General features: G+C 37.5%; 3 protein-coding genes across 3 annotated transcripts in view; 1 reads left to right on the top strand and 2 right to left on the bottom strand.

Annotated features, from left to right (window-relative positions):
- Window positions 1–4,627, top strand: part of LOC107709995 (E3 ubiquitin-protein ligase pellino homolog 1-like) — a 23,381-nt gene extending 18,754 nt beyond the window's left edge. Inside the window, exons 6-7 of the mRNA XM_016514702.1 lie at window positions 1,440–1,628; window positions 3,792–4,627. Coding sequence (XP_016370188.1) covers window positions 1,440–1,628; window positions 3,792–4,409 — 807 coding nt within the window. The 3' untranslated portion in view covers window positions 4,410–4,627. The remainder of the gene's footprint in view (window positions 1–1,439; window positions 1,629–3,791) is intronic.
- Window positions 4,628–6,646: 2,019 nt separating this feature from the next.
- Window positions 6,647–17,589, bottom strand: rab1ba (zRAB1B, member RAS oncogene family a). The gene is made up of 6 exons (XM_016514601.1): window positions 17,242–17,589; window positions 13,842–13,914; window positions 13,231–13,326; window positions 12,910–13,005; window positions 12,206–12,337; window positions 6,647–9,056 (listed from the first exon to the last, which is right to left on the bottom strand). Exons 1-6 carry the CDS (start codon window positions 17,253–17,255, stop codon window positions 8,862–8,864), a joined length of 606 nt encoding a protein of 201 aa, XP_016370087.1. The 5' UTR covers window positions 17,256–17,589; the 3' UTR covers window positions 6,647–8,861.
- A 1,503-nt stretch (window positions 17,590–19,092) lies between these two features.
- The window catches only part of LOC107711447 (ephrin type-A receptor 5), a 10,015-nt gene continuing 6,796 nt past the window's right edge, over window positions 19,093–22,311 (bottom strand). The window contains exons 11-15 of the mRNA XM_016516461.1: window positions 21,837–21,958; window positions 21,590–21,699; window positions 21,270–21,432; window positions 19,914–20,047; window positions 19,093–19,611 (exon numbers count right to left, since the gene is read on the bottom strand). Of these exons, the coding sequence (XP_016371947.1) occupies window positions 19,401–19,611; window positions 19,914–20,047; window positions 21,270–21,432; window positions 21,590–21,699; window positions 21,837–21,958 (740 nt within the window). The 3' untranslated portion in view covers window positions 19,093–19,400. The remainder of the gene's footprint in view (window positions 19,612–19,913; window positions 20,048–21,269; window positions 21,433–21,589; window positions 21,700–21,836; window positions 21,959–22,311) is intronic.

Here is a 22,311-nt window from a genome sequence, read left to right as displayed (position 1 = left end):
GATCGACAAAGTAGTCCGTGTGACATCAGTGGTTCAACAGTAAAGTTACGAAGCTACGAGAATACTTTTTTGCGCAAAGAAAACAAAAATAACGACTTTATTCCACATTTTCGTCTCTACTGCGCCACTTGTGGACGCGCGTTCACGACAGTACCATGACGCGAGCGTGTGGAGGTGCCGGCGCTGACCCAGATCCGGCGTGATTACGTCATTTTCTTTGCGCAAAAAAGTATTCTCGTAGCTTCGTAACTTTACAGTTGAACCACTGATGTCACACGGACTACTTTGTCGATCATCTTGGTACTTTTCTGGACCTTGAACGTGGTAGTTACCTTGCTGTCTATTGGAGGGTCAGAGAGCCTCTTAATTTGTGTTCCGAAGATGAACGAAGGTCTTACGGGTTTGGAACAACACGAGGGTGAGTAATTAATGACAGAATTTTCATTTTTGGGTGAACTAACACTTTAAGATCAAAATGACTAATTTCCCTTCATTTTACATCGCTACTCACATTTAATGCGCTTGATTAAATGATCAACTCTTTCAAATCATGTGCATTTGACTTAATGTGATAGTTCACTCAAAAATGTAAATTCTATAATTATTAACTTACCGTAATGTTGTTCCAAATCTGTATGAAATCCGTCTTTCTCTTTGCAGAACTTTTTTTTATTGCAGAACAGTAATAGTCTAATGAATTTTTGAGTCTACTGACTTTCACTGTATGGACAAATATGACATGAGGGTGAGTAAATGGTGACAGAATTGAAATTTTTGGGTGAACTATCCCTTTAATTGTTGAGGAGATATGGATTTCTGCCCTTTATACATCATTTTTCATACACTAAGCAATGGAAGTAGACTTTGAATGGAACACTACTATTTGTACTCTTTTATTCCAAGCCTTTTCAAATAGCGACTTTAATATTTGCTTTGACCTTGATAGTAGCTAACTCAATAGTGGAGATCTACGCTTCTTAAAAAACACGGACACCTGGAGGACAGTAATGGTTCAGTAGCCGGCAGTGATGCATGACATATCAACACACAGCTATGGCCTCATACAAATGTCCTTGACAGGCTCTCTGCCCACCGCTGTTCTGTGGAGGAGGAAAGAGAACGAGAGCGAAAGAATGGATACTGTATTCTAGTCGGGTATAAATATTTCAGACTCTCACTGTATAATGCAGCTCCAAGTAGTAGGTGTGTTGTGTAAGAGCTAGTAGCTATAAACGGAAAGCCTACAGTGTCTGTCTGTGCATTATAATCCTCTAAGCTCAGTTAGTCAGTGATTTATTATATAACACACTACATACGTGTACATTAAAAGAGAACCGATATTATTCTGACAGTAAGCCACGACACGTTTCGATTTCGCTGTGAGTTCATCTTGATACTGTAGAGATTAGTAAAATCCTCTTGATGTGCTTGATTTCCAGGAGCGAGCTGCTAAATGGAGGACCTCAGATGGTTTGATGGATGGACTAACAACCAATGGGGTGCTGGTGATGCACCCAGCAGGGGAGTTCGTATCTGAACCCGCTCCAGGGGTGTGGAGGGAGATCTCAGTATGTGGGAATGTTTTTGCCCTCCGAGAGACACGGTCCGCCCAGCAGAGAGGAAAACTGGTGAGAATTTGTTTTAATCTCGGTAATGAACCGCCAGTAAAAATGTTTCAGAGTGTCACAGGTTAACCTGGTGACTCTATAAACTTGGACTTACAAACATACACCCATGTTACTGATACTGTGCATTGCCGGCATTATTAACATCTGTGTACACCTCAGGAAAGTTTTATGGAGTTTTTGTTTTGTTTAGTCTAAAGTTTGTTGCTGCTGTGTTTTGTTATAGTTTTCAACTCTTGATAGTTTTCCTTAAAGTTTGCTATTATTTTTCTAAAAATAACAGAATGCCAGAACACATAATAATTCATATGATAATTACCTTTATTTTTCCACATACTTGCCACAAACCTTTTTTGTAGTTAAACTTCCCGGTTCACACTCTGTTCAACCAAACCCATAATCCAGGTTAATCTGTTTTTTTTAAAGCGACAGCCACATCACTTCCTGTGGAAGATACCATTTTGGTGTGATGTCAGAGGGGGAGGGGATTTGGAAAAATTTGTTTTTGCTATTTAATTAGTTGTTAAACTCTTTCTCTGTTAATGGTTGTTGTTTTACCTATTTGGAAGGTTTTAGTGTTGTGTTGGGTGTTTATATTTTTTAATTTGATCATTACAACCTAAAACGTTTGTACATAGTTGGTAGGCTCTATAGGTGGGGCTTCAGCCTATAAATAGGCGTGATGGCTGAAAGGATTTCAGTTCTGATTGTGAACTCTAATACTGAGCAGGGTTGCAAACTTGGGCCATCTGGTTTAGCCAAAATTAGCACGTTGTTGCTGCTTTCTTTTCTTTTGTACAGTTTTTGTTTATTTTTGTTTTCTCCTGCACTGTAAATATTTTAGCACCTTCCAATAAAACACCATTTTTTGGATTCTGCATCAACTTTTTGTACAGCACGTCATTTCCTTTTTCCACTCCAACTGGTTGGCCTCCCTACACAGAGGTACACTGCAGACTTCTGGCTTCTCTATGGACATCTGCGGTCGAAAGATAAAATTGCTCATTTCTTCACTGGCCACATCGCACAGGAAATTGAATTTAGTGAATTATATTTCACAGAAGTTCAACACTGATAGTGTTCTACCAGCATGGTTGACAAAAGTGAATTTATTAAATATGATAAAATACACTACTGTTCAAAAGTTGTGGGTCAGAAGGTTTTTTTTAAAGAAATGAATGCTTTTATTTAGCAAGGAAACTTAAATTTGATCAACAGTGGCAATAAAGATGTTTATAATATTATAAAACATTTCTGTTTCAAATAAATGCAGTTTTTTTAACTTTCTATTTATTAAATAATCTTGAAAAAATGTATCATGGTTTCCACAAAAATATTAAGCAGCACAACTGTTTTCAACACTGATAATAATAAATGTTTCTTGAGCACCAAATCAGCATATTAGAATGATTTCTGAAGGATCATGTGACACTGAAGACTGGAGTAATGATGCTTTGCCATCACATACATATATTAAAATATATTTAAAATGGAAAACTGTTTTCATTGTAGTAATATTTCAAAATATTACTGTTTTTGCTGTATTTTTAAATCACATAAATGTAGCCTTGGTGAGCATAAGAGCGTTAAAAATCTTACTGACCCCAAACTTTTGAACAGTAGTGTATATAAACCAAATACAAAATTGTTTAAGTGCCATTTGAAAGATCGAACCATCTTTCTGTTCGCAAGGTCTATAAACTTACAAAAAAAAAAATCTTCAAGGCTTTTAAAACTTTTTTTTTTTTCAAAAACTTTTAAACAAGGTATAAAAAAAAAATGGGCTAAAAAAGTCTTGACAAAATTTGCTTTTCTAGTTAAGTCACTGTCAACTTTTTATAGTTCTACTTTCTTTCATAAACATTTTAATTGGACTGCATTTTCAACATTTTCAATTAAGATCTATTAAATGTAAGATGAGTTTATTTGACTAGCTGAGTGTGGCTTTATCATCTGCTAAATAGCTCAAATTGTGAAATGAGTTGGATATTATGGCAAGTTTCAGGCTTAAAAGGTCAATTCACCCACAAATGTCATTTCTGTCATTATTTATTCACCCTCATGTCAATCCAAACCTGTATGACTTACTTTTTTCTGTGGAACCCAATAGAAGACATATTGCAGAATGTCCTGAGTGATTTCATGTGTGTGTTTTTTACCCGACAGGTAGAGAACGAGTCAAATATGCTGCAGGATGGCTCTCTCATCGATCTCTGCGGGGCCACTCTGCTTTGGCGGACGCCTAGCGGTCTTCGTCACACCCCGACTCTCAAACAGCTCGAGTCTCTACGCCAGGAACTAAACGCCGCCCGTCCCCAGTGTCCCGTGGGTTTCAACACGCTCGCCTTCCCCAGCCTGGCACAGCGCGCCACCATCGACAAGAAACAGCCCTGGGTCTATATGAACTGCGGCCATGTGCACGGCTACCACAAGTGGGGGTTTCGTAAGGAGAAAGCGGGATCGTCTGCGGTGGCGTTAACCGGGGGTGGAGGCACAGCTCCGGCTACCACAGGAGAGCGAGAGTGTCCCATGTGCAGAGGGGTGGGCCCCTACGTGCCCCTCTGGCTCGGGTTCGAAGGGGGCCTGTATCTGGACGCGGGGCCCCCCACACATGCGTTCTGCCCCTGCGGTCACGTGTGCTCAGAAAAGACAGTGCAAGGCTGGAGTCAGATCCCACTGCCGCACGGAACGCATGCCTTCCACGCTGCTTGTCCTTTCTGTGGAACGTGGCTGACTGGGGAACAAGGCCACATCAAACTCATCTTCCAAGGGCCCGTCGACTGAGAGGAACAGCTGCCGTGTGGAAAGTGAGATGTTGAGACTGAATAACAGAAACGGAGATACTGTGGAGGACGCAAAATTAAAAAGGACACAAAATGAAGAGCTTGTGAATATGGCAAGGATGACATAAAAAGGGAATAAATTTTGTTATGTGATGCAGAATGTGTAAATAAAAGTGATGAAATAAAAGTTGAAAAACATGAGCGCTGTGTGTAAAAAGAAGTGAGTGGAAATTGCATACATTTGCATTTGTAAGAGCTTCATGCAAGGCCTTCATTTACATAATGTGTAATGTTGACAAAGCAACTGCAGTCAGCTTTCAGCAATGGAGCAAAATGTATTTGAGTCACATTTCACCACTAAATCACAGAAAAAAATAAGACTTTTTGCATTGTGGCGTTTGGCAAAAAAAAATAAAAATAGGCAAAGCACATTTTCTCTTTAATTTAGTCCAGACATTTGATTCTGCCATTATTCTAAATTTAGAACGATTTTTAAAACTATATCTGTATCGTTAACATTATAGTTATTCTTGGTGTGAATGTAATTGTCCTGATTGCAATAGGCCTACAATTGTTTTATTTAAAACTGGGAAAAAAATCAAGGGAAAAAAAGCAAAAGACATCTATCTATTTATCCTATAAAAACTAAAATTATTTTTCCATGAGAATGGGGGAATTTTCTTGTCAAATAATCCTAAAAAATAGGCATATCCTTGTTTCTTTCTTTCGATTGTGGTGTGAAATTTGACCAAGACGTGTATTTGACAGTGAGATTCACCTAATCACCAATGCAAAATTGTGCTAGAGAAAATAATGAAAAGCAAAAAGACAAAGACAAAACTATCAACCAGCTCTCAGTCAGAAAAACAAGTTTAAATTTAGCATCCACCTGTGTGTGTGTGTGTGTGCGTGTGTGATGCTGCATGAGCTACACAGGAATGCTCAGATCTCTTTACATTTTCAGGGTCTCAGTTTAGTGATTTTGATGAGCTGGCACAGTGAGAAATTAGAGAGATGCTGCATCTGCTCTTCTCTCTCTCTCTCTCTATCTCAGGGGAGTCTGAGCAGAACGGGACGATCCTGCATACTGACTGCAGTTACTCTGACTGGCTATAAATAACTCAAGGTCATTGGCTCAGCCCTTCTACACATGTACCAGCCTCCAAATGTGTCTGTTCAGAGACAAAAACAAGCACACGAGATATAGTAAATCAACAGGTCAAATATGATATCAAATGGTTTCTATTTATGGTGTTTATAGTTAGTCATCTGATAGGAGAAATAGAGTAAAATAAACAGATAAAGGCATAATGTCTTGCATACCTCAGTCTACTACTGGGCACAGTCACTGATTTTCATACAAAATGGATATCAGTGTATTACCCCACCATATCCTTAATGCATATTTATTATAGCATATTTTACATTATCGTTTGTTGGGATGCTAACAGGGCACTAGGTGGAGACCAATCGACACAGGGAAGAGGAGGATTCATGTGACCTTCACTCTGCTATCACATGGTACATGGTAGCTTAAAGACCTACTTTATGGCTTGCTTATATCTAAAGTAAATGTAAAAAAAATGGAGATCATGATAGGTCTGTATGAAACAGTGTTTTTATTGTTAATTAAAAATATTCTGTAATAAAATATAAATATTAGATGAAAACCTACACTTAAATGAAAATCAAAAATTATAAAGCTAACTAGAAATACATGTAGAAAATTAGAATTAAAAAAGATCTGAAGATTTCTGAAAAATATTTTTAATATACATTTTAACCTTTTTCCATGTTCCATTTCCATATTATACCCAAAAACAAAAGAAAATACAAATGTATATTTTATAAAAAGAAAATATTAATTGAATACATTTTTCAAATTATGACATTATTTTCATGACAACCAGCCACATTTCATTTACCAATACTCATTACTATAATGCGTCCAGATGTTTTACTGTCTGTAATTATCATTATTCTAAATAATGATTCTCATTCCATTCTACATTATACTGTAACAGAGTAATGAGAATCATCCAGTCCAGACAAAATTATTTTTATTATTAAAAATGACAAATATTTTGTAATTGCCACAGACATGTTCCTGACAGGTTTTATGCGATTCAGCTTTCACAAGAAGTCATCAAATTTCCAGCTAACACAGGAAGTGATACTTACCTCACCACCCACGCAATATTTCACTCGACACAACAGAAAAGCAAGCAGGAAGTCATCTTTAAGTCTCATGTTGATCATTTTATTATATATATTTATAATATGTACAGAGAAGAGAAAACGAGATCAAACCCAGCTATGAAACAGCACCGGGGTGAGCAAGCAAAGAGGGATAGAGAAAGAGTGTGTATATTAGACAGGGAAACTACTAAAGAGGTGCTTGCCATTTTACCATCGCCGTGTCTTAATTCAAAAAATGAGATGTGCAAATGACATGGGTAAAAAGTAAAAAGACGAAAAGCATAAGAATGCTCCATCACATTCCTAAGTAACCACCCCCCCACCCTTCATCTTTCCGATAACCCCACACACTACCACAAAATTAATAGATCAAAAGACAGCAGACGTTCTGAGAAAACAATGACCCTTCCGAACGCATCCCAAAAAAGCACCTGTTTAGTGTGTGAATGAGTGCAGGTTTAAATGAGACTTGATTTTCACACAGACGTAACGCGGGATCCACGACGGACCGGTTTTAAAATCAAAGGAATATTCCCAAACGCAGTTGCCCCTTGCCCGTCCCTCCTTCCCAGTCATTGCACACGCACCCATATCCCTGCTACTGCTCCCTCCATCCCAACGCTACCAGTTCACTTAGAAAACAGTACAAGCAAATCCAGCACGCAATATTAGTGACAAGTATGTGCGGTTACGTTAGCATTAGCAGATGTTAGTGGTGTAAAAAAACTCGATTACACTTGCTCAGTGAGCGAAAGTGATCTAATATCTCGATGGTGAGACTAGTTCAGATCAAGTGATGCACTAATACTAATGAAGTTCACAAACTCTACGTTTTCTAGATCCACGTTGTACATAATAAAACAGACAGGTCAAAAACACCGTCATCAGACCAATCATTTGCAGTTTTTTTTTTTTTGTTGAAAATGCTGATAAGATCGAGTTGCAACCATGTGGAGGAGAGTGCAGGATCCATATAAACCTCTTTGATCACCGAAGGCAACATCTAGATGAGCTTCTAGACCTTTAAAGATCCATCTGTAGGTAGATTTGAAAGTGTATGAATATTTCTCATTAAAGAACATGGGAGGTCATATCCGGTCTCCTGCGCTGGACCAGTCAATCCCAATATTCCTAGATGTAATACACAATATTCCCACACAAACACACAGCACTCTAAACCGGATCCATGGAACTACCACGCTGATTTCATCTGTGGCGAAATTAAGGCCCCTCACAAATATGTAAATATATTTACCGTATGTAAATAAATACAAAGCACACACACAATGCATGATGGACCGTTTTTGGCAGCAGCGATGACTACGGATTGGAAGTCTGGCTCAATAAGATGGCAAAACGACACCAAATTATAGATTTGCCCAGATTTGCCCACAAAACTGCGCAGCATGATACAACCTCGACGTGTCAAGATGGTGTTCGTGCATTCATTTTGACCCCGTGATGGCCGAACACTCAAAGGTAGCAGAGGTCATTGAGGTAATAGAGGGAACAGTAGCTTTCATCGACCAGCCTAAAGCCTAGACCCCCAAAATCCAGATTATGAACAAAAAACATCCATATCCGCCCCTTCCCTGACCAGACTATATCAATGACAGCAGTAAGCCTTTGTACAAGCCTTCATTAGAAAAACAAAAACCTACAGAAAAAAAATAACAAATCAGTCTTAAAAATCACCATAATAACAATAATATACTAGTAGGATGAGAACAAGTATAGAATATTGCCGACTTTGTATGCAGTTGACTTCCTGTCGATTCAGCCCCAGAAGCCATGCTTTCGCCCACAAAACCTCATTCAAGTGACGGCGTGTGAGAGAATTAGAAATACTAGAGAGACGGGTTAACGTTCTTAACGCAACCTCGCTAGTTGTTTAAAAGGAGGATTTGAGAATCGCCCCTAGATCTGCTCTCGTTTGTTTCTATACATGGACATATGACTGTACTAAAGCTCCATCCTGGACTTTAAGTACAGAGGGCGGGGTTATGGATGTGGGTGGGGTTATTAATGTGCACAGGGAGGAAAAAGGGGTGAGGTGTCATACACAAAAGGAAAGGCTAAGGTAAATAAAAACAAGACGACTATGGTGTCATAAATGAAGCCGTAAGGCTGTTAAACGTTGGCTCTTAATGCAGTGGTTCCTCCCGTGAGAATGATGCTTTTTTTTTTTTGGCGTGTGTGAGAAAATGCGTTTGAGAGGGAAAGGGATGGTTGTGTGTGTGCACGCTCAGGCTCTTCAACAGCAGCCGCCGCCAGACTGCCGCACAGGAGTGCTCTCGATCTTCAGGTTGGGCTTGTCTCCTCCGCTTGTCGCTCCAGGGCCCATGCGCTTCTTGATCTCAGCAGCCATTGTCATGAAGGCCTGCTCCACATTCGTGGCATTCTTAGCGCTCGTCTCAAGGAAGGGGATTGCTAAAGAGTCAGCAAATTCCTTTAAGGTAAAAAGAAATCAGAGTGAGGCACTTCAAAATGTTTTTATTTTTTTATTTTGCCCAACCTTATGTCTAAGGCCCCCGTCCACACGGAGACGCGTTTAGCTGTATACGCATACATTTTGTATCGTATAGGCGTTTCGTCCACACGGATCCGACGTTTTGGGAGAGTGAAACCGATATTTTTTGAAACCGGGTCCCAGAGTGGAGAAATCTGAAAGCGCCGACCTTGCGTTTTCGTGTGGACAGCGAATCTGTATATTTTCTGAAACGATGACGTCATCAGCCCCACGTCTCGCCCCTAGTCAGACACCACTACGTCACGTAACAGCAACAAAAACATGAACAAACACTGAACGATTGTCTTTTTATTAACTAATATTAACACAGATTAATAAATGTATTGTTCCATGTTCGTTTGTATACCGCGCAGAAGGTTTATGCGCATATTTCAAGTATTCTTCTCTGTTTTTAGTGTATCTCTGTGGCAGAATTACAGCGCCACATACTGGTCTGGCATGTATACTACATCGTTTTGTGTCGGTTTTGTGGTTTCGTGTGGACGCAGATATTTCTTGAGATGAGGGGAAAAAAAAGATCAGATAGGGAAAGCTCTGGCTTTGTGTGGACGTAGCCTAAGTGTCAAAAAGCTTTATCGACTGTATTCAAGACTCAAGTAACTGAAAAAGGTAATTTTCTTGCACAATTACATGTTAATAAAGATTTTTGTCAGATTTGTTTGTCCTGAAGAAATTTTAACGGTTCATCATGCCTGTTCAGAATTTCACATCATAAAGCTATGATCACATTTACGGTTGTTCTGTGAATTTTTGTTGTTGAAATCCAGTTATCCATGCAATCAGGAATTTTGCACGAGGAAGAAAGACTTCTCCTTGCAGATTTCGCATTGGATTTAAAGTTTCTTTTTGGTGTTTTTTGCCTTTATTTCAATAGGATAGTGTAGAGGAGACAGGAAGTGATGTGGGAGAGAGAGGGGGGGCGTGGCGGGGGTTGGGAAAGGTCCTTGAGCCAGGATTTGAACTCGGGACGTCTGTTACACAACGGCGTCATATGTCAGCGCACTGCCCACTAGGCTATAGGCGCCAATGGATTCAAGATTTTTACACAAATTCACTGTATTTAAAGTGATTCTGTGTTTCATGCATGCATCACTAAACTACCAACAAAGTACCTTTTTTGCCTATGAAATTTTGATGAAATTTCGCTAATCTGACTGCACCTTAAGTGTTATAAGTGGCTATAGTCAAAATGAGCTCAAACCCAAGTCTTTATGATATCTGGGGGCTGTTTCATAAAAGACGCTAAGAAAAGCGGGGATTAAAGTCCAAAACCTGACTTGAAATAACCTAAGAAATCAATCAGGACTAAAGCAGTTTCATAAACGACAATTTAAGTTCACGCAATCTCACTAATTCGATCCAGGTTCAGTGAGTCAAGATCATTTGATGTGCACGCTTATTCTTAAGCAGCCCTTAAGGTCGATCATGGATCAAATCGATCCACTATGGCAAACAACGAATATTTGTGCTATTTAATGCATTTGAGACGTTGAGTTTTCCTCAGTGCATAACCGACACGTCACAGGTATATTTTTCACATGTAAATGTTAGAAACTCATGCAAATATATCCATTTTACTGTCAGGAGTGGGCGATGCTTCGCGAGTGAACAAGCGCTGCTGCGTGTATGCGTGCTAAATATAATAGCGCAATAATTCTGATTAAAATATACATTCTGCTAAAATATGTTGTTGGACATTAAATGTGACATGTAGAATTCTAATCCTACATACAAGTGTATTTTAATGATAGCAGTAACTGTAAATCAAATTTAAGCTGGCTAATACAGCCCTAATTACTAGCTCAAATGAGTTAAATGTGTATTCTTCTTATCAGTTCAAATGTAGTCTGATTTCTATTATTTATTTTCATTTTTAATTCATTAGCTGCGTTTCCATCCACCTATTTTTATGCACATTTTGGAATATTGCATAAAAAAAACGCTGGATGGACACGCCAAGACGCGCATAAATTCTAAAAACGCGCATAAAAAAACGTATGCGCACATTTGAGTGGGATAAACTTTTTATCCGATAAGAAAAATTGCGCATAAACTACGATGGAAACACATTTACTGAATAAATTCCTCCATGCGCATCGAAAAAGTCATGTGACTTTGCGCTATGAGACGGGATAACTTGACTAGCAACGGACCGATCTCGTTCACAACATCTATATGTTGTTTTGGTCATTCTGAAATGCCTGAGCAAAGTCTGTCGTCATAATATTTCTGTATAATTGTCTTTCACGACTGCGTTCCCAAACAGCAGCATCCACCTCCGAAAGCATTGGCAGCATTTATTGTGTTACGTCTGCTCGCTTCTGAGGTGCAAGTAATTTATATCATAGTAGCAACCATGTTAAAATGTTTTTATATATCTTAAAAAAAGGTCATTACATTTTGGGCACAATACATTAAATACAGTTGGTTGTAGCCTATATTTTTATATATTTGATTATTTAAGTTGCATTTTCTGTATACTTTTATTTTTGGACTAATAACAAAGTCAACTAATTGTATGTGAGAAAGTCACTGCAGTGGTGATATCAATGCGTTCCTATTGGTCAGTGTTAGAGGAACTCAGCTTAGCCTGACAGTTAACCTGCTCCGGACCAGGTTAGTTTCCCAGCATAAGTTGCCACAGTGACTGAGCTTGAGCTATGGTAATTTTGCTTTCGGAAACCAAATCAAGTGACAATAAGTCAGAATCACTGAAATAAGCCTGGCTTATTTGGTAAACTAGTTTTATGAAACAGCCCCCTGGTCTCTTGCAATGCAAGTCTAAATCAAAGCGCTTAGAACAAGCTGCACCTTTTGATATATCACTCATGTCCAGAAAACAAATGGTACAAGGATGGTTAAACATTAAGTTAAGGTTTATTCAAATCTCTAACCCTTAGCATGTGCAGCAGTATTAGTAGGGATAAGTGCATTATTATGCTACCAATGTCACAAAAATGGGAAGCAATTGGGCTTGAAAAGTCCACTAGTTTTGATCAAAAAGGGAACAGAGATTTCAAATCAGAAACTAATACAGATTAGATGTGTTTATTTTGACACATCAATACCTTGGCTGTTGTGTAGTCCACTACTTTCTTGGTGGTAAGGTCACATTTGTTCCCCACCAGCAACTTGTTAACGTTCTCGCTTGCGTAGCGGTCTATTTCCTGGAGCCACTGTTTCACATTGTTATATGATTCCTTTAGAGAAAGCAGGGAATAGAAAATAACTCTTAATTTCAACCTTTCATGTGATAAATGAAGCAGTGTTATGCAGGATTGTTATTATAAACAAACTATTAAAATCATTTTCAGTAAAAGCTGAAATAAAACATACATATTAATGGAAACACGTAAATGAAAATGAGAAATGTTGCCTTGGCAATTAACTTGAACTTCAATTTAATAAGTACTAAAATTACTGAAACTAAAATTGAAATAAAAAATAAAGCTAAATAGAAATAAATTTTAAAAAAAGACAAGGACCTAAGAAAAAAAACAAACTAAGATTAAAATGCAGGCTGAAAATATAAAAAAATAAATGCTAATATTACTATGCATTTTAATAACAATACTAAAATAACACTGGCGTTTTTAAAAGAACACAAATTTGACAAGCAGGTCATCAGCACAGTCTACACAGCATCAGAACTACAGAAAAATGTGGTAAACGTCTGTGAGACTTACTGACAACGATTCATTAATTCAGCTGCAAATTGTGCCTTGTTAAATGAAGGTCAAACAACGGTGGAGAATTTCTCATGACCTCTCACCTGATCCGTGACATCATAAACCACAATGATACCGTGAGCCCCTCGGTAGTAACTGGAGGTGATGGTTCGAAATCTTTCTTGCCCTGCAGTGTCCCACTATGAGAAAGAAAAAGAAAGAAAGAAAAAGTAATATCAAACTATGCATGTTTCTAATAAAGGTTTGGCCCCATTTTCACATGTACAATGTAATGAGTTACTAGATTAATATACTGTCCCAAGAAAGCAGGTCATCATCATGTACTGGTGTGCATACTAGAGACTGTCATGCTATCATAGAACGTGTGAAAAATGAGTGTTATGAGAGAGAATGTATAGACTTACAATCTGTAGCTTAATGGTTTTACCATCAAGTTCAATGGTGCGGATCTTGAAGTCCACGCCAATGGTGCTGATGTAGCTCTCAGTGTATGTGTCATCCTGCAGGAGCAAAGACAAACAGAAAAGAGAATGAAAACATATTTACATTTGTGGATATCTACTAGGGCTGTGCGATATGGACAAAAAAAAAACTATCGCGATTTCTTTGATCAATTTTGCGATTGCGTGCAGTGTGAACGCTCTGATCCGTTAATATGGGCGCGGACAAAATACGCACATCAGACGTAGTGTGTGAACCTGGGGTTACGTTTGTATGCCCGCCCGGTCTGTTCTGTTCTCGTGCTCCATTTAGGCGCGCTGCATTCTGATTGGTTCGGATAGCATACTGCGGGAGGTCGGGGACGCGGAAAATCGTGCTGTAAAGCGATTTAGAAATCGCGCACGCTCAAATCGCGATTTTATGACGATTTCGATTAACCGCACAGCCCTAATATCTACTATAAAATACATTCAGTCAATTCGATATCATCTGCAGACTGCATGTTTTCAGTTGATTTTTAATTCATGTTTATGAGCAAAAGCTGACAAAACAACCCATCTGTGCCTGTACTCACAGCAAATCTCAACAGCAGACACGACTTCCCGACTCCAGAGTCACCGATGAGGAGCAGTTTGAACAGGTAGTCACTAAAATTAAGAAAAACAACAGTAATACATTAAATACACCAACAGGGATATATTTCAGTTTGGAAGATCAATTTAAACTTTATATCTCATCACATTTACATAAGTCATTTGACAATGTTATTATAACATTTTAAATACCTGAAGATGTACAACTCCATACAGTGTCAATTTAGTATTATTTATATACTATTATTATTTTGAATTACCTTTATTTGTCATATTTTCAGTTTTCGTTTTAATTTTAGTTTGTTTTCATAATTTTTCACTAAAACGATATGCAACAGCAATACATTAAAATACATCAACATGCTCGTATTTCAGTTTTGAATATAAATTCAAACTTTGTATCTTAGGACAATTACAAGTCAAATGGCTTATTCAAATAAAATAATACCTCAAGTTTAATTTTATTATTCCATACAGCGTTATGTTAGTATTATTTATACACTACTACAGTATTTATTATTATTATTATTATTTCTATTTACTTCAACTTATTTCAATTAATTCAGTTTCATTTCTAGTTTTTGTTTGAAGTTTTTTTGGTTGAAGATTTTCGTCTAATTTTTTTTTTTACTTTATCCAAGCTTAATTTCAATTAACAAAATGTCAATGTTTTTAATACTTTTAGTTTTCATTAATGACAACACTGCTACAGTAGTTACATTAGTGATGATAAGCATACAATATGGCAGAGTTAACAAGTAGCATATTGTAAATCATGTGGTCTAAAGTAGTTTGGCTCATGGGAGCATAACAATTCTCTCTTTATACACAGTAAGACCAACAACAAAGATGCTTGGACTGTAAAGAGTTTTGTGTGCATATTGACTTGTAGGAATGGTGTTTGTCCTGTTATGTTAATATATCAATGACACTACATTATTGTCTTGAACTAATCATACAGCACATTACATAGGATTATCATAGGTTAAACTGATATAATAAAAAAGTGGCATCAGTATTACTAAAATGGAAACAAGTTGCGAAATCAACTGCCATTTTCAATAACCAACAGCGAGGAATCTGGTTCACATTGATGGTGAAGTAGGTTCAAAACAAAATCAGCATAAACAAAGTATCCCCTGCCACCAGCTCAAAATACAGCTGAGCCAATCTGATTCCAGCGATGACTGTCGCAACGAGGGACCTATTCTGGTTTCTGAATTCAAGTACTAACATTAGACAAGCTGAGAAATGTTGCATCACACAACAGTTGTGAAGCAATCATGACTCTCAGCTAGTGCTGGGCGGTATACCGGTTCATACCGAATACCGGTGTTTATTTTTGTTATGATATGAATTTTTAAAATACCGCAATACCGGTGTATGTCGCTTAATTAAACAACGTTCGGAACGCGACACTGTTTGAAAGAAGGCTTTTTTTCCATAGAATATTCACACACACACACACACGAGCTTTTTTGGATAAACCTTAGCTATGGTTCAGTTGGAAGATTTCGCCAGTGCTGTCCCGTGGACGCGAGGTCTGACTTTCCCGGAGAAGTGTCCCCTCTCTCAGCGTCTGTTCTGTGCAGTGAGCGGCAGAGAAGCAGTGCATTCAGTTGGCCGCACCGCAGACGACTCCTCAATAAATGAGTACAAAACAGCGTTTCCTAGCACCTGTCTCTTACTGATTGTTTGGAATTATAAATATGAGCGTAGTTCATCTATTAATATTATGCACTTTTTTGTTTGTTGTTTTTTTTTAGAAAGCAGTTATTTTAAATAGTAAAAATATTTCACAGTATTACTGCTTTTGCTGTATTTTGTGTCAAATAAATGCAGGCTTGGTGAGCTGAAGAGAATTCTTTAAAAAACAAAAAAATCTTACTGTTCAAAATCTTTTGACTGGTAGTGTATATTAAAATGGTTAATACTTCATTCAAATTAATTAAACACTTTTAAATAGACTGCAGCAATCATATTTTGCCACACATTATTTTGTTTAGTTCAGAATCGTGGGAGATTTGTGATCTCTATTTGAGACAAAAAAAAATTGTGATTCTCAATTTATCCAGAATCGTGCAGCTCTAGTCCTGTGTTTTGTTTTGTTTTGTACTTGAGTGCAATAAATTTTGGTTGAAAAAATGAGAATCGTGTAAGAGAATCGTGATCTCAATTCCCATGGAGAAAAATCGTGATTCACATTTTAGCAAGAATCGTGCAGCCCTACGTGAAACCGGTATAATTTTGGAAAATACCGTGATATATATTTTTGGTCATACCGCCCAGCACTACGTCTCAGCATGCTAATGATACACCGAGCACTTGCCTGTGTCAAGAGAAAAACAAGAGGTGCTATACCCACAAACAATAATCTCAAACAAGTAAAGCGTTTCAGTGTTCAGTTCGCGGTTTTAACAAGTACATTTTAGTCAAACACTTTCTGCAATAAAAACAACACCATAAATTGGATATAAGTGGGTCGGTCAATGGCCAATGCTGATACAGATATTTTAGTTCATTTAATTAAGGATGTACACTACACTTACAAACTGACATCTGACAACTTCACCATTTACAACACAGAAAGGAAGTGAAATCTGTATGTTTGAGCATCCTGACCAGGTCTGACATGTCAACATTGGCTCAATGGCACGAGTTTGGGGCGGGACTACCCGTTTAACTGACCAATGGCAAACAGGGGAGTGTTTCAAACATGTTTGTGTTCATTGTTGCCAGTGACATAGATGCACTTAAAATATTGCTGATGGATGTGACAAATAATCTGTTGGATATTCATGCAATATTCAACTAAAGACGTCTGTATGAATGCAGACTTGTAAGCTGACTGCATGCTACTAAGAAAACACACAAAAATGCGAAGCTTCTCCTCCTCACGACCTCTTCCAGCTGTAAAACCGACTTTCAATTCACAGGCCTAATAAAAACCACATGACACTTGATTGCCTCGCAATGACAAGCGATGAATGCGATAAGGTTCAAAACACCGTGTGCGTGCATTTAACGGGAATATGCGCTCACGTGCAAGATCCATTTCGACAGCTGGATTCAGCCTGGCGTCCGTAAACCGATGACGTCACTCCGTCGCAACGCAACGCACCAAAATGACGTCACGCAATACGGCAAATGCTAAAATTACGTGCTATAAACACTAAATAACGACAATTTTACATTTTAAGCGTGCAATAGCGATAATACTTCTCGTTAGAGTAAGAAGCGGTCTAAATAAAGGCTGAATGAGCAAATATTCTTTGAATTCGCCGTTAGTTCCGGACGTTTTTAGTCGTTGAGGCTAGACAAAGCTACTCACACTGACGCTTCGTGAGTACACAAACACTAGTCTTGCCGTCAGATACTCACTATTCTGGATTCATGGCGTGTTTGTGTCGTTGTCGTTGGGTTCAGCAGGAGATCGGACTCGGAGGCGATAATGATGAAGAGGATGACTTGTAGGTCTGGAATCCCGAGGCACTGGAGCAGCGTTCTCTGATTTAGCCCCTCCGATCACACCTCAACACTGTCTTCTCGTTGGATTCAGTCACTTGACGGACATTACTGACCATGTAACGCAAAACACTGTTATTTTGTTCTGCTTTTCTTCCTTGCTTCCGATCTGCCCCTCGCTCGAAGCACAAGATGGCTGCGCAGGTGCGGCAGTGACATCAGAGGACGTGGCATTACGCGGATCTCACAGAAACAGCCAGAGATTCAAGACACTCAACTAATCAAGTGATCCTGTGGATTTATAATGTATATCATGGGAAAACTGGTTTATGGACATTTTACACATATATTGCATAAAGCAAAATGGTATATCAAATCATGTTATCTTTAATAACATTTTATTTATTTAGTTTATCAGTAATCCTAAAAAATAACACTGCCAAACACACATGCTAAAAAACAACAACTTACTGACACATAGTAAGAAATGGTTATAAAAACTGAAACAGAAGTAGAACAAGAAATAGGAAAGAGGAGAAATAAAAAGCGATACTTATTATCGCATAACATAGTTGAGAATCATCTTTATTCAAAGTTTGGCATAAAAAAAAATGTATTCCACTGAAAAAAAAAATCCACTGCTTTTGCTTTTTCGTGTTTATTCATGTCTTTATTTATTGATATTTTTTTTTAAACTGAGTCCTGGTGTCCTCTACAGAGGATATCATAAGATATGAATAAAATATAATTTTTAAAAAATTCTTTATTATTTTTTACTTTTTTTTCTTATGCTCTAAACAAAGTAATGACATGAAAAAATACTAAATTCATAACTTCTTTCTGATAGTCAGGAGGATATATATAATTAAACAATCATAAATCAGATGACATTACAAATAAAACATAATTACATATAATAGGCTATATATACAGTGGGTGCGGAAAGTATTCAGACCCCCTTAAATTTTTCACTCTTTGTTATATTGCAGCCATTTGCTAAAATCATTTAAGTTAATTTTTTTTCCTCATTAATGTACACACAGCACCCCATATTGACAGAAAAACACAGAATTGTTGACATCTTTGCAGATTTATTAAAAAAGAAAAACTGAAACATCACATGGTCCTAAGTATTCAGACACTTTGCTCAGTATTTAGTAATGTGGTATTTCAGTTTTTCTTTTTTAATAAATCTGCAAAAATGTCAACAATTCTGTGTTTTTCTGTCAATATGGGGTGCTGTGTGTACATTAATGAGGAAAAAAAATTAACTTAAATGATTTTAGCAAATGGCTGCAATATAACAAAGAGTGAAAAATTTAAGGGGGTCTGAATACTTTCCGTACCCACTGTATATATATCCTATTATAAAAATTAATTAAAATAAAAAATGTGTGTGTGTGTTTATCTGTTTTTTGAAAAATGAAAAATTATATATTTATATAAAAATATTTTTAAAACCTACAGATTTTAGAATAATTTTTCCCCATGTTATTATAGTGTTTGGAGCATGAGAATCATATGGCATGACAATATGACCATCATATAGTCACACACATATCCATATTTTATTGAAGTGCTTAGATATTAGAAAGGCAAGACACTACATGCAAAACTGATGTACAATAAAACACACACACACACACACACATATATATATATATATATATATATATATATAATTGTAATAAGAGTATTAATAAGAATATTAAAAAGAAATATCTAATATTACTAATTTCAAAAAATATATATATATATTGGCTACAGTGTAGAAAAAAGTAGAAAAATAAAAATATGAATCACAATATTATATGTTTTGAGAAATATGTAGTATATGTTTTGATAAATATGAATTCTCATATGTACTTCTAGCAATGTGTACTTTTATGTCATTTCTGAAACCGTAATCTCACCATAATACTTGAAATATGTGTTAATAAATGCATATTGTGGACTACATTCTCATATTAAATTGTAATGCACAGCAGGTCTTCCTTCTCATCCTTTTCCTTCTCTTCCCTCACGGGTCTAGAAAAGAACAAAGCTGCCCACTGGTTCAGGCAGGTATATGTCGTTTACATCATCCTCTCCACCTCAGGCTCCAGGGCCTCTGCGCTGTCCTGGTGATCACCGGCTGCCTCCAGACCCAGGTTGATGTAGTGGGCCTCATTGCTGGCCTCCAGGGGTGGAAGCTCAGACAGAAGTGCTTTGAGGCTCTGGCCCAGCTCTCCAAATCCTGGCCTCTGAGAGGGATCTCTGTGCCAGCAGCTCAACATAAGCTCATATCTGACAGAGGAAGAGTCAAAGGAAAATGGAGAAAAACCCCTCTTGCCATTTATGCTTCAAAAACATGCACTAAACATTATCATATCCAATGATTTATAATTCAGCTGCATATGCACATTACTGCCGTGACTCATGAGGATTCTTAAAACAGACCTAAACTTTTGCTACTGATTTCATTAGTCTTGCAATAGACAGTTTTTGATAAAGGCTTAGTCATTCCTGATAAACAGAATTGTCTATAAATAATAATTCTATTTTTTCAGTGCTACTTCTTGTGATGTTTTGATGAAAAATGTGCTTACAATTTACTGTCATTGTCCCCTTGTTTGAGACGGTGTCCATTTTCCAGGAAGTCCAGGAGCTCATGACCAGAGATACCTGGATAAGGCATCTTCCCTCTGGATGTGATCTCCCACATGGTTATTCCAAAAGACCACTGTGAGACATAAGGTATAAATAATTTTTTTTTTGTTTGTTTTTTGGTGGGTAAATTAAAAAAAAAAAATGTATCCAGGTCATATTTTCCCCACAGAGTTTCCCACAGTTTTCTCACACAAAAACAAAAATATATTTTATATATAAGAAACTATTTTAGGACCATTTCCACTCAAACAGTTTGTGTTTAACTGGATGTTTAAGTTTTTTTTTTAACTCTTATTATTCTGATTGATGATTCTATTTAAAGGAATAGTTCTTTAATAGTATAGAATAGAATAGAATAGAATAGAATAGAATAGAATAGTAATTAACACAGATAGCCTAGTGGTTAGTGCGCGCCGACATATAGCACAACTGTGCTCACGGTGACCCGAGTTCAATTACCGTCTTGAGATCCTTTGCCGATCCTGCCCCCCTCTCTCCACCCTATACTTTCCTGTCTGCTTTCAACTATCTAATAAAAAAGCAATAAAAGGCCAAAAAAAAATATATATATATATATTTAAAAAATTGACACCCTCATGACATTAAAAATGTACATGAGTTTGTTTCTCTATCAGATCTGATTTGGAGAAATTTATCATTGCATCACTTGCTAACCAAAGCATCCTCTGCAGTGAATGGGTGCCGTCAGAATGAGAGTCCAAACAGCTGATAAAAACATCACAATAATCCACAACCCATCTACACAACTCCAGTCCATCAATTAACATCTTGTGAAGTGAAAAGCGACATATTTGTAAAACATTTCTCTCTTGATTCAGATAAGACAACTTTTAACTGGAGAAAGCAATATTACAGATAGAGAACTCGTATTTTAGATGGAACCAATGGTTTAAAAATGTTAAAAATGTCTCAATGGTTTGCTTCTTACAAACATGCAGCTTTCCACTCCATGCGGTGTTAGTTGATGGATTGAAGTGGTGTGGATTACTGTGATGTTTTTATCAGCTGCTTGGACTCTCATTCTGACGGCACCCATTCACTGCAGTGCATCCATTGGTTTTCATTTATGAGTGAACTATTCCTTCACTGCAAAACACTGCAATTAAATAAATAAAAAAAATTCTTCTGATTGGCAGGTTTCACCAGTTGTTCAGTTTGTAATATGACACAAAGAACCTATTTCACTCATTCCTACATTAGACACAAAAAACAGTGATCAATTTTAAAACAAAGCACTGTATTAATACTGCATTAGAAGCATAAATAGGACTGACCACATCACTCTTGGTGGTGTATAAGAAGTCAGACAGACTCTCTATAGCCATCCACCTTACAGGCATGTTAACGTCCATATTCGTCTGCCTATAGTAGTTACTGGAATAGATGTTCTTAGACAGGCCAAAGTCAGCCACACAGACATGCAGATCATCCCCCAACCTGTGAAAGCCAAACTATGTGTGTGAGTCCAGCACTGGGTAAGTATGGGAAAAAAACATTTTGTTCATCATTAGGCGTGGCTTCTTCTCAAGACAATGCAAGTATTAACAGGACATTATTGTGTAATGTGCTCTTTGCTGCCCTCCTGTGGACTCACATGCAATTACGGGCAGCCAGGTCTCTGTGTAAGAAACCCTGAAGGCTGAGATACTCCATTCCTGCAGCAATGTCAATCATGAAACCCAGAAGACTCTGATAAGGCACAAACTGGAGAGAAGAAACCAGTTTAAACGACGCAATGTATATAATCAGCTATGTGGTTATTTTAACCAACACTTTATATAAAACAAGAGTAAAAAGAAGGAGAAGTTCAAAAGCAGGTGTTGCAAATGTGTGAGACCAACCATGGGAACATCACCGTAGCGGGTCGCTTTGAGGAAGCTGTGTAGATCTCCATGCTCCATGAACGGAAGAATAACAAGCGGTACATGGATGGAGGACTCCGGAACCCGCTCTAGTGCGACCCCTGGTGGACATAAATAACCTTATCTGTCAGTAGCATTCATCTCTAGAGAAAATCCATGATGTTTAAAGGGGTCATATGATGTTGCTAAAAAAGAACATTATTTTGTGTATTTGGTGTAATGAAATGTGTTTATGCGGTTTAAGGTTCAAAAAACACATTATTTTCCACATACTGTACATTATTGTTTCTCCTCTATGCCCCGCCTTTTTGAAACGCGTCGATTTTTACAAAGCTCATCGGTATTTCTGAATAAATGTTTAATAAAAAAAAATTAAGAAAAGCGGCGGACGCGTCGAGTATAAATCAGCCTTGTGTGCGTTAGATACAGTGAAGACAGCGCGTTAGTTTAGAAC

The sequence above is a fragment of the Sinocyclocheilus rhinocerous genome, unplaced genomic scaffold (assembly GCF_001515625.1).
Source record: "Sinocyclocheilus rhinocerous isolate Xijiao unplaced genomic scaffold, SAMN03320098_v1.1 scaffold611, whole genome shotgun sequence".
NCBI classification, from domain to species: domain Eukaryota; kingdom Metazoa; phylum Chordata; class Actinopteri; order Cypriniformes; family Cyprinidae; genus Sinocyclocheilus; species Sinocyclocheilus rhinocerous.
The sequence above is the reverse complement of the archived record's forward strand: the minus strand, read 5'-3'. Positions and strand labels throughout refer to the sequence as shown.